Source organism: Coffea arabica, chromosome 5e, assembly GCF_036785885.1.
Source record: "Coffea arabica cultivar ET-39 chromosome 5e, Coffea Arabica ET-39 HiFi, whole genome shotgun sequence".
Lineage (NCBI taxonomy): Eukaryota > Viridiplantae > Streptophyta > Magnoliopsida > Gentianales > Rubiaceae > Coffea > Coffea arabica.
In genome coordinates this window covers 54082688-54094611 of record NC_092318.1, presented here as the reverse complement: position 1 = coordinate 54094611, position 11924 = coordinate 54082688, and the positions used below count along the sequence as shown (strand labels likewise).

Below are 11924 nucleotides of genomic sequence, written 5' to 3'. Positions count from 1 at the left end.
GAACAACGGACCACCAGTGACCAGACTCCGCAAGTCCTTGTTTATTGAATTGCAGTTAAAATTAGAGAAGACAGACGAACAGCCCAGCAATGGAGGAGAGGGACACGATACCCTTCAGAAACCTCCACAGTAGAGACTACCAAGGCCACAAGAAAAAGGTACCAAAATTCTTCACCTTCTCCCTCTTATGCAAATAAAGAAAGTTAAAGTCTTTCAGCTAAAAGCCCAGACTTTGTGGTGAATTTTGGTTTTCTGTGGTTAATTGTTTCTATTTCCCCAAAATATTTTGATTCAATTGCTGGAATAAGTATCACTGCTTAGATAAAGTGGTGGCTTTGCTCATGTTTTTGTTTAAAATTCGTAACTCTTTTTTTTAATATATAAATTTTTGGGGTGGGTGTGAGTACAGGTGCATTCGGTGGCATGGAACTGCAGTGGGACGAAGCTCGCTTCTGGTTCGGTTGATCAAACTGCTCGCATTTGGCACATTGAGCATCACGGCCATGTATGAACTTTTCCTTTTTTTTTCTTCTTTCTTTTTTCCCTCGTTATTTCTCCTTTTAGTTTAAAATGCTGTTGTTGTTTTTCCCGTCTAAGATTGGAAAGGGTTTACTCTTTTTTCTTTGCTGATTCAAAATCGTGCTTTTCGTTTTCTGTAATGAAGTCTCCAGAACTATATAGTTTCATTTTTCTACTTTGAATTAGTTTTAGGGTTTGTGCTGAATTTGATGTTTTGATTTTGAAACAAAGTTATACACGCGGTTGACGAGTATATTAGCACTAGTATCAAACTTCCAACAGAAAGGCATGTGTCCTCCTAGTTAATCTGTTGGTAAAGCATCTGAATGCTGTTCAGGAGAGCCTGTTCTGGCTGCATATTTTGTCAACTCTATTTGCTGTATCCATCCTTCTGTGGGAACTTTAAAAAAATATTGTCTGCAATGAATTTTTACTCCATTGGAGATCATGAGGTCCTTAGCTATGTGGCTTCCACAGCAATGCATATCTTGTTACCAATTCAGGCAGGAATGTTTTGGAATGAATGACCACTACAAGAGAGCTGCTTTTCTTTTCCGTTCTTTTTCGTCTCTCTTTCTGACATTGAACAATTTGGTATTCTCTGCCTTGTATGGCCATTTGGAATTTTTCTGCAGGGTAAAGTTAAAGATATAGAGTTGAAGGGTCACACTGATAGTGTGGATCAGTTGTGCTGGGATCCTAAACATGCTGATTTGATAGCAACTGCGTCAGGTGACAAGACAGTTCGCTTGTGGGATGCTCGTAGTAAGTGAACCACCAGAATGCATACATCTGTTTAAATCTTACCAAGCAGTAATAACCTAACACTTCAATTGTAAGACATTTTAAAAAAGGTTTATGCTTGAATAGGTAAATAGAGTTTTGGAAAGGAGTTAATAGTCAAGTAACTATTTTGTTCTATTTATTCTGATGAAGGATCTTCTACGACATTAGGCCTTTGGATAAGTAACAGAGACTTTTGTTATAGCTTTCAGTATTTATCCTGCTGTAGACTCACCCCCCCAACCCCCCTCCCCAAACAAAAAAAAAATAGAAGAAAGTTTCACAAAGTGTGGAAAGGAATATTTTCTGCTTCCAAAGTAATGCTTCATCTTTCTGGCAACATCTGAAAATTTTCTTCTGCAGCTGTGCTCTTTAGTTGAAATAGACATTGAATGTAGCCAAAGAAAAGTTCACTCTTCAATGGAAAACAAACTTGACATTCTACTCTATCCACTGCATGGAGCTGACTTGACAACTCAACTCTATAAACAGCATACTGCTGCTAAGGGTGCTCATATATTTGTGCCTTGAATTGACAGGTGGAAAATGTTCACAGCAAGCTGAACTTAGCGGAGAGAATATCAATATTACCTATAAGCCTGATGGGACACATATTGCTGTAGGGAACAGGGTATGCCATGCATTCCTTGCCTAACATTTTAAAGCTTTTATGGGTTCAGTATCCACAGTCTGGAACTGGATCTATTTTGCAATTATGTTTTCTCCTGCAAATCCATGTTCGTTTCCAAAGAATTATATTAATGCACGCAGATTAGTATGTAACTTGTTATCTACTTCTATCTAATTAGAAATTATGTTGCAGCTCTTCTTACAGTCTTGATGTGTTGTAGGATGATGAATTGACTATATTGGATGTTCGCAAATTTAAGCCTCTCCACAAGCGCAAGTTCACATATGAGGTACATTCATGTTTCAGCTAATGGTATTATTTTCATACAAGTTGTTCGTGGTTCATTTGTGATGGTGGTTGGAGGAGGAAGTGGTCTTTAGAGTCCACATCAGGTTATTTTATGCAACATGAGATCTTGCAAACTTTACTTGGGGTATATCTTACCTAGTTATTCTAGGACTTTTAATGGCCATTTTGCCTTTCCTTCAGTGTCATGAATACACTTGTCTGAGATAATAAGTCTGGGATGATGTTGTTGATATTTCATGTGCATAGCAGAAAACCTGTACTTCTGGTTAACTGTTATAATTTTATGTACTTGTCTGAAGTAATTTACCTGATGATTAGCATTTCTTCTTTCCTCATTCCTTCTCAGTGAGTCAATTGAGATGCCTTGTCTTTATAATCTGAGATGAAGTCTTTAATTCAGGTCAATGAGATTGCATGGAACATGACAGGAGACAAGTTCTTTCTGACCACAGGGAATGGTGAGAAGAAATTAAGTGGAAATATCTATCATTCAGTGTACTTTCTTAAGAAATTTGATTGTATCTATTTTGTGTCCATATATTACAATTGCACTCCTTTCCTTTTGCTCCTTAGGTACTGTGGAAGTACTAGCTTATCCATCTCTTGATCGAGTTGACACCCTTATGGCTCATACAGCTGGTTGCTACTGCATTGCCATTGACCCATTAGGAAGGTGTTTCTCTGCATATTCTGTTGGCTATCAGCTTCTACTCTAATACATAATTTTCAGTGTGAAAAATAAAAAAAAACCCTTGAGAATGTTTTGGAACTAGTATATTTTGTTGGTTACAATTTTACAAGCTTTCAGGGTGGTAATGGATCAAATAACAATGCAAACCAAGGGGAGTGTTTGGATAGAGATTATTTGAAATACTATTTGGAATAATATATTGTAGCACTTTTTGTGATGTGATGTATATGGGATAAAATAGTAGTTGAAAATATAAAAAGGTGGTTGGAAAATGTGTTTATAATGCAAGCAAAATAATATTTGAAATAACTTGTGTATCCAAAGTGTATCAATTTGAAATTTGCTGCCTTGTGCAGATACGTTGCTGTTGGAAGTGCTGATTCCTTGGTCAGTCTTTGGGATATCAAGGAGATGCTATGTCTGCGCACGTTTACGAAACTTGAGTAAGTACTTCTGTTCCACGTTCCCTTCTATGAAATTAAGAAAGAGAGAAAACTCCCCAATCTTATTCATTGACCACTTGCTCATATAAGGAAATTGTATAAATAAAATTGGAGCATATGCTTGTCTTCTTTCCTATGTTTGTCCAGACCTGAAATGATTTCATGCACTTTCTTAAAGAGCTGTAACTCAAACACTTTGTTTTATTTTCTCAGATGGCCAGTTAGAACAATAAGTTTCAATCACACGGGAGAGTACATTGCTTCAGCCAGTGAGGATTTGTTTATTGATATTGTATGTTTTTCTAAACTTTGTTCTAGTGGTTGTCTCCTGCTGGTAGATGATGCTTAATTCTGAAGTTACTAAGTTCTGATCCAGTAAACATTTATGTCTTTTCCTGCGTCAGTCAAATGTTCAAACTGGACGAACAGTTCACCAAATTCCATGTCGAGCTGCAATGAATAGTGTAGAATGGAACCCAAAGCACAACTTACTAGCATATGCAGGAGATGATAAGAACAAATATCAGGCTGATGAAGGTTACTGGATTTCCTGTTCTCTTTGTAAACTAAGAAGGTGTTGTTTTGTAGCTACAAAATTTGAATAACGTTTCCCTACTTTGTTGCAGGTATATTTCGGATATTTGGCTTTGAGAGTGCCTAGTTGTCTGATGCACTGCTGAGGAGGAAGAAGTCATTTGAAGAGGCAATTTGAGGTTTCGGATACTTTTTTTCTGCATGCTGTTTGTTGCCCTATTCTATTGCTGGTGTATTTTGGATATTATTATGATAGTGCGGCCATATTTGGTCAATTTGTCATTTGGACGTTTATTTTTATTTATCTTCAGTTTTGTCTTCTTGAGGTAGTGTGTATTCAAGGGTCATTTGAAGAGGCAATTTGAGGTTTCGGATACTTTTTTTCTGCATGCTGTTTGTTGCCCTATTCTGTTGCTGGTGTATTTTGGATATTATTATGATAGTGCGGCCATATTTGGTCAATTTGTCATTTGGACGTTTATTTTTATTTATCTTCAGTTTTGTCTTCTTGAGGTAGTGTGTATTCAAGGGTTGGGCATTTATCAGTAGTGATTTCTTGCATAGCATGTTACCATGAATCAAAAGCCTGAAAATTGGGCCATTCATCAGCGTTCTTCTAATTTTATCTTTTTTGGAGTTGGGGGCGCAGAGGTTATTGCTGTAAGAATTGCGGTGAAACAAAAAAAGAAAGGGGCAAGGGACTTGGAACTAGCGAGACTTCGACTCCAACACATCATAAAAATAAAATATCAACTTAATTTCAGCGGACCTTCCCTTTGCATAACAGACTCGAACACAAGCAGTGTTGCAAAAACTGCATTTGAAACTTGATCTGAGTGCTGCAAATTGCAAACACAAAAGTGTCTTGAAGAAGCACCTGCTGTGTGACCCAAAATAACCACTAGGAAGTGAACTGTTGGAGACCAGTTGTTGCCTCTACCTTTTGAGGTTTCTTATCCAAATCAGTAGAACACCACCAAAGGTAAACTTCTAAGCGACCGTTATCAGCAGCAAAATGCATGTAATTATTGATCAAAGAATGCGGTACAAGAAGCTTGACGAGACACTCTGGACGTGGATATTTCAGTAACGTTCGGACCAGGATGCTTCACCCCCTTGAAGAGATGGACCCCCAATGTGTATAAGCAATGCAAAATTGATTACAAGCCTCGTAGCTCTTGATTCTGAAAAGTAGGACTATGTCTGGAAACCCAAGGGAGAAATTAGCCCCACATAAAATTCACCTTCTTAGTTCTTACTAATACAAGGAGAGGCCGAGCGGCCTTGCGGCCTTGGCTGATGAATAGGAGATAATGAAACTTACCTTGGCTAATGAATAGGAGATAATGATTTCTTCCTTTTAACCGTTTTGTTTTTAAACTCTTGTATCTTATGGATTCTGTGGCGCTCCATGTGCTTGAATGGAGGGAAGTAACTAAGCACAAAGGATGAATCTGCTGGTGGGGAAGATCAAGCCTGCAAAACAAACCAGGCAAAGGGTAATGAGATACTGAGAGAGCGAAGAAAGGGGCTTCCATTTGATCTCCACACTAGAGCTTTTCATTCTTTTTCCATTCTGGGGCTCCTTAGACAAATCAAAGCTAGCCCCCTTCATCCTCAGCTCTTGAATACATCTTGTAAGTGTTCGATTATCGTTCTTCTCTCTCTGCAACTGATTAGTCACTTTCCAGTACCTGAAAAGCTTCATCTGAACCAAAAACACGACAACTAGAGAAGTACACATGCTCAAAACAGATGGGATCCACCATCTGTGGCACATATTACGGTGCTGGTTCTCGTCTGAATTATAAGATGTAAATGAAATTGTTAAGAATAGCCCATGAAAAATAAAGTAAAAACAACACAGCTGAAATATTTCTTTTCTAATATTATCCAATCTGGCTTCTTTTATGGCAATTTTGCGGCCAAAAAGATCTTCTTCTCTTTGCCAGAGCTTGAGAAGCAAGAGATGGCCTGGGCTTTGGGAGATCTCCATTAATGGATGGTGTTGTATGGCTGAAGATGTTGTGCTCATTGCAGAGATGAGCTTCTGCTGATGCTCTTCGTCTACAGGAATTTCGACTACGACATGGGCATCTTTCGTTTCTGCCATTTGATCAGAGTTGCTTGAAAGCAAAAAAGTTGACGATTAAATGAACAATAATTGGAGAACTAAATTAAAAGATGGATAAAAGAACTCAGAAAAATCTGTGCTTTGAATATCAGCGAATTCACGATTAACAAAAAGGTAACCAGCAATTGAGTTAGCAATGAGGAGGCAAATATTTTGATGATCGCAGATAGAAGAGTTAGAGAGTTTGGCAGATCTGGTGCCGATAAATGTTGGGATATTTAAATGATGCAAAACGCCTGAGTTTAGCAACGGTCATATTTTTCCCAATGCATTGCCGGCACCTGCACAAGTAACGGTCGGATCTCTATTAAATTTTTCAAGGCATGAAGTACCGTAATTTGCTCTTTCCTTATCTTTTCTTTTTTCCTCCCATTTTCTTTTTTAATGCTTCGGACAGCTACTACAGCTACTGAGGAAAAAAAAATACATTAAAAGAAACAATAAATTTGATCATTTATGTATCTCCATTAAAAAAAATTATGTCCTTCCATTGGCTGGCAAAATGAAGATAATTATCTTTCTTTTTTTTCCAATTGGAGATTCTAAGAGTGTACTTGATAAAATTGAAATCTGAAATATAAATCGTTAAGTAATTGAATTGATATGCACTAAATTCGATTCGATATATTTGAGTGTATATCATTTATCTTTTGGGATAAATTTTTTCTAATAAATTCAGTGCCACTTAATTAATGAATTAATCTTCTATACATTGACTGTGCATACAGTTTCACTATTATATGCATTAATCCGAATTTAAATTTGTAACTCAAATTTTGCATGTGTGTCATATATCCAACTGTGATAGTCACCGTCAATGTATATAAGATTTACTTTTAATTAATTTAGATGTTCTATTTTTTTATCATAAAACATGTCTAAACACGTCAGCTAAACTGAGTTTTAAGTAACTATTATATATATTCAAGATAGATCTAGTGCGAGACTGCTTGCTGCAGTTCCTCATTTTAATTCTTAAAAATTCACATTTACATTTTTAAGAGATTACCTCAGCATATAATATAATAATTGGTTAGAGCAGAATTTTCAATATTCTTAAATATAGAACGGAAAGCAAGCATATATGTTGGTCTAACACCTTTTTTTTAATTTCAGTAATGCCCTATAGTCATTATTCTCTCTCTGTCTCTCTCTATTTTCTTTTTTAATTGAGTAACTACCTATTAATTTAACACAAATTCCTGCTTGTTCAGTTATTATTTTTGTTAAAATAGCATGTAGGCGTGCCTCTCTCAATGGTGCTCATAGATATTAATCTTTCCAATCAAATTGTTTTACTTGGTTAGGACTTAGGAATTAGAAGCAATATTTTTTTCCCTTTTATTTTGGTAAATAAAAGTTTGGGTGTGTTCGCCTCAAATTACTATCACAAGTTAAGACTTACATTCGAAATCATACGTCACTTATAGAAATTCTTACAGATCGCCTACCAATACAATTCTTATAGAAACAAGATATTTTAACATCATCCAACAAAACTATACACTTTTTTTTAATGCTACACCACCTGTATCAGGTGGCAACAAAGCTATACGCATGTAATTATAGAACCAAAAACTAGGATGGTTAAAATAATTTGTTCTTCATTAAGAAAAAATGTAAACGCCTAATAATTTGTTCTTCATAAAATGGTTGTTTTTTGGCACCATTTAGATGGTCCTTAAAATTGGACAAATAAAATTAAAAAAAAAAAAGGAAAAAGAAAACATAAACTTAGTGCCTAACAAATAGAGTCCGCGATTCTACGTGGAATATATATCCATGCCTAAGCATTCTGCAAACGGCCCCAAACAACTTAAACGGCCGAAAACTCATCCACGCGTTGACGAAAGTGTCCTCCCTGTCAATTTGATATAACTTGCTCAGCCAGTATCCCAGTTTCAAGTTCTGGAATATTGTTACGACGTGTTGCTTAATCGAATTAATCAGCAGTTGATTTTTCCTTCCCTGGGCAAGAATGTCATAATCAAGATTTACTGTTATTGTAAGCCAGTCAAATAAGTTCAGTTTAAAAAAAGTCGATATACTAACATCAACACATAATTTAGTAACTTTAACTTGTGTATGAAAACATCTTTAAAAATCTCTATATCTAGCATAAACATATTATCTTATAAATCAAAGTAAAAATTTAATGTATTTAGGAGCATTTCAGCATTATAATAAAGTAAATGAGAAGTTTGAGTTTGGGATCATAATAAATAGAGAGACTGTTTGTGATTTCTCCAATGTGGAGATTATTTTTTCCTCTCATAATGAGACTGAAATTAAAACAGAAAAAACAATACCAAATAAATTAAAATTGTCAATCTAGTGACGCTGATACTATGCATAAGCTTTTAAATAACAAATTCATAATCACATAAGTTTATAATTTTATAGGAGAGGGGCTAAATTCACACCTTTCTATACTAAATTCGCACCTTATACATTTATTATACACTTGTGCCCTTAGATTTTAAGTTTATTTAATGCTTCTTGTAGTTTCAATAAACATATATTTATATAATAAAAAAGAGAAAAAAACAAATGGTTGCATTATAAAATAAAAAATTTTAAAACATTTTGCATGGGGTTAAGAACATTTACTAATTTAAAAGTTAAATTAACAATTCAAAATTTTCAAATACTATTAAGCATGTAAGTAAAAATGTTCACATATTTCAATTCCATGAAATTAAAATCAAGTAAGTTTCAAGATACAATATGCAATCATATTGACTTTATACTAGTAATACATAATATTTGGTTACATGTAAGATTTAAAGAAAAATCAATAAAGGAGAACGATAGTAGATCATAAGAGGGAAGAGAAGAAAAAAAATGTTGAATGAGAGAAACAAGAAAAGGAATTTTTATATAAGCCTTCAATAAAGATTTTAATATGAATATTTTTTTTGTAGAAAATATATTAATATTCCCTCTCTTCATTATGTAGAAAGCTAATTAAATACTATAAAAAAGTGTTGGGTGTGTTTGGATCCTTGTTTTTGGGGCTGTTTTTGAAAAACTGTTTTTCACATTCCAAATGCTACAGTAAATGTGTATTTCTAAAACAACTCCAAAAACACCATATCCAAACATTATATCAAAAACAACAACATATGTATATTTCAATTATGTATATTATATATATATTATATTAATATAAATTGAAATATACAAATTGAAAATTATATATATTATATAAATATTTATATACATTAATATTATACATAATATATTATAATATACATAATATAATATACATAATATGTAATATTGTATACATAAATGTGTAAATATTTATACATAATATATTATGTACATTATATTATAATATATACATTATTAATGTATAATATTATTATGTACATTATTGTGTATAATAATGTCTAATAATGTTAGGTATAATATATAATATACATAATATGTAATAATGTAATAATGTATATTATGTATAATATATTATATTATGTATATTATATTATATATATACAATATTATGTATATTATACAAATTGAAAATTATATATTATATATTATATATTATATATTATATATTATATATTATATGAATATTTATATAATGAAATATACAATAAATATTACAAATTGAAATATTATATAAACACCATATTTATAATATTATAATATTTATAATTAATATTAATGTATATTATATATATTAAATATTTATATATTTATATATTTATTTTTACATATTATAAATATTTTATTTTACTTAAAAAATATTTTTACATATTTCTAATATATTTATATGAATATTATATATTATATAAATTACATATAATATAATATATATTTTACATGTATATAAATGTACATTTATACATAATATATATATTAATGTATATTTATAATATACATTTATATTATGTATTATACATAATATAATACATTTATATTAATATACATAATATTAATTTTCCATTTATACATAATATTAATACATTTGTACATTTATATTAATTATATTAATACATTTATACATAATATTAATATATATTAATAAAATTATAATTCATACATTTATATAATATTCATTTGTAATTTATACATTTATAATAATATACACTTATGCATTTATAAATATATTTATATTTTGTATTATATATAATATAATACATTTATATATTTTTTAGCGAATATATAAATATATTTATTTATAAATATTTATAAATGTATTATAAATTCATAAATGTATGTAAAAATAAAATTATAAAAATACCCAAAAATATGTTTGAAAAATACCTCTAAAAATAATCCAAAAAATATCTACAGTAAAAGTTTTTCATATAGTTTTTGAAAAACAACCTAAAAAACAACTAATCCAAACGGACTTGTATTTCAAAAACGAAATGCTACAGTGCTGTTTTTGAAAAATAACCCCAAAAATAGCTAATCCAAACGGAGCCGTTGATTTAATGTATAAAAGCCAAGGACATAAATGTTTAATAAGTGTATAGAGTGTGAATTTAGTATGTATGAGTATGAATATAACCCCTCCCATTCTATAGTCTTATCTCTAAACTCTTAAACAAGATTAGAGAAAATAATTAATTACGTACTTTTTCATGTAGGTTTGAGCTACCGTTTTTACTTTACTTCTAAATGCAAAATAAGTCATTCTAAATTAATGATGAAGATGAAATATTGTAACACTAGAGAAAGTGAAATATTACTCATCTCAAACCAATATAAATGTTTTATAGCTATGTTAAATGTATATAGGGAAAATGGTCAATTTAGTCCCTAAACTTTTTTTTACGTCAATTTAGTCCCTATATATTATTTGTAGCCAATTTAATCCTTAAACTTATATTTCGATTCCAATCAAGGAACTCAGCGGCGGCGCCGCTACATAATTTTCATTATGCTCCTAATCGAGAAACCCAAAAGGGGTATTTTAGGAACTTCAATGCAGGGCCGTAACCAGTCAATGCTGGGACCGTTGAAAGAGGAGTAATTTTTTTTTCCAATCCAAATTCACACTAATTATTGCCGGATATTCCTTGTTTTGCCGGATATTCCTATCGGCTGAGCCTAATTTCGGAGTCATTGGAAAGCCAATCGGTGAAGCTTTACTTTTCTGATTCACAAAGCATCCCACTGATGGATGGCTCAAGATAGCTGGTAGTTGCACCCAACCTCCATAAACAATGCCCCTGCTTCTTATCCTCTTTTTAAATCCTTCAGGAAGCGCCTCTTCGACAGATGTGGTCCTAAATGGTGGCTTCCCTCCCCGATCAGCAATCAATTAGTAGTCCAAATCTTCAAGAAAACCACCCGATTCTTCATTTCACATCCCTTCACCTTTATCTTCCTCATATCTCTTGTTTTCGCCTTCTGTTTCAACGTCGAGAAGGGGGCCCACTACCTCATCTCTTCCGTCGACGGCGACCCTTCTCTCAAGTCCCTCATCTCCCGTCTCAACCTATTTGGCAACCAACAATACCACCACCACCTCCACCCTTACAATATCCGCTGCCGCCGTCGTTACGCCTTTCTTCATCTCTCTAGCATCGAAACCTTTGACGAAAACTTCTTCTTGGGTGATTTCGATTAAGCCCGTTCCCTCTTCAACCCCACCACTAAATTCCAACCCAATGGGACCTTTGTGATTCTCTCCAATTTCAACCCTAGTCTGGGGTTTTTCGCCCGACCCTATTGTGGACAATGACGCCTTTTTCGCAGTACGGTCTAGTGTGGTTGCCTTTATAACCCCTTCAGAGCCATTAGAAATCCCTCAAGAAAGCACCTCGTTACATCCTGATGCTAATGATTCCACCAAGGATTCAAATGCTGTTGTTGATTTACACTTCTTGCTAAGGGGTCTTGAATTAGGCTAACGTGACA

General features: G+C 33.0%; 2 protein-coding genes across 2 annotated transcripts; one reads left to right on the top strand and one right to left on the bottom strand.

The window, feature by feature from the left end:
• LOC113690739 (THO complex subunit 3) lies at positions 1-4379 on the top strand. The gene is made up of 11 exons (XM_027208757.2): positions 1-158; positions 410-505; positions 1155-1284; positions 1842-1933; positions 2154-2222; positions 2643-2700; positions 2816-2915; positions 3290-3376; positions 3590-3668; positions 3781-3913; positions 4003-4379. Exons 1-11 carry the CDS (start codon positions 90-92, stop codon positions 4035-4037), a joined length of 948 nt encoding a protein of 315 aa, XP_027064558.2. The 5' UTR covers positions 1-89; the 3' UTR covers positions 4038-4379.
• Positions 4380-5277: 898 nt separating this feature from the next.
• On the bottom strand, positions 5278-6210 carry LOC140006799 (uncharacterized). Its single transcript, XM_072049406.1, has one exon. The coding sequence runs from the start codon at positions 6021-6023 to the stop codon at positions 5346-5348; it is 678 nt and encodes a 225-aa protein (XP_071905507.1). The 5' UTR covers positions 6024-6210; the 3' UTR covers positions 5278-5345.
• Positions 6211-11924: the final 5714 nt, after the last annotated feature.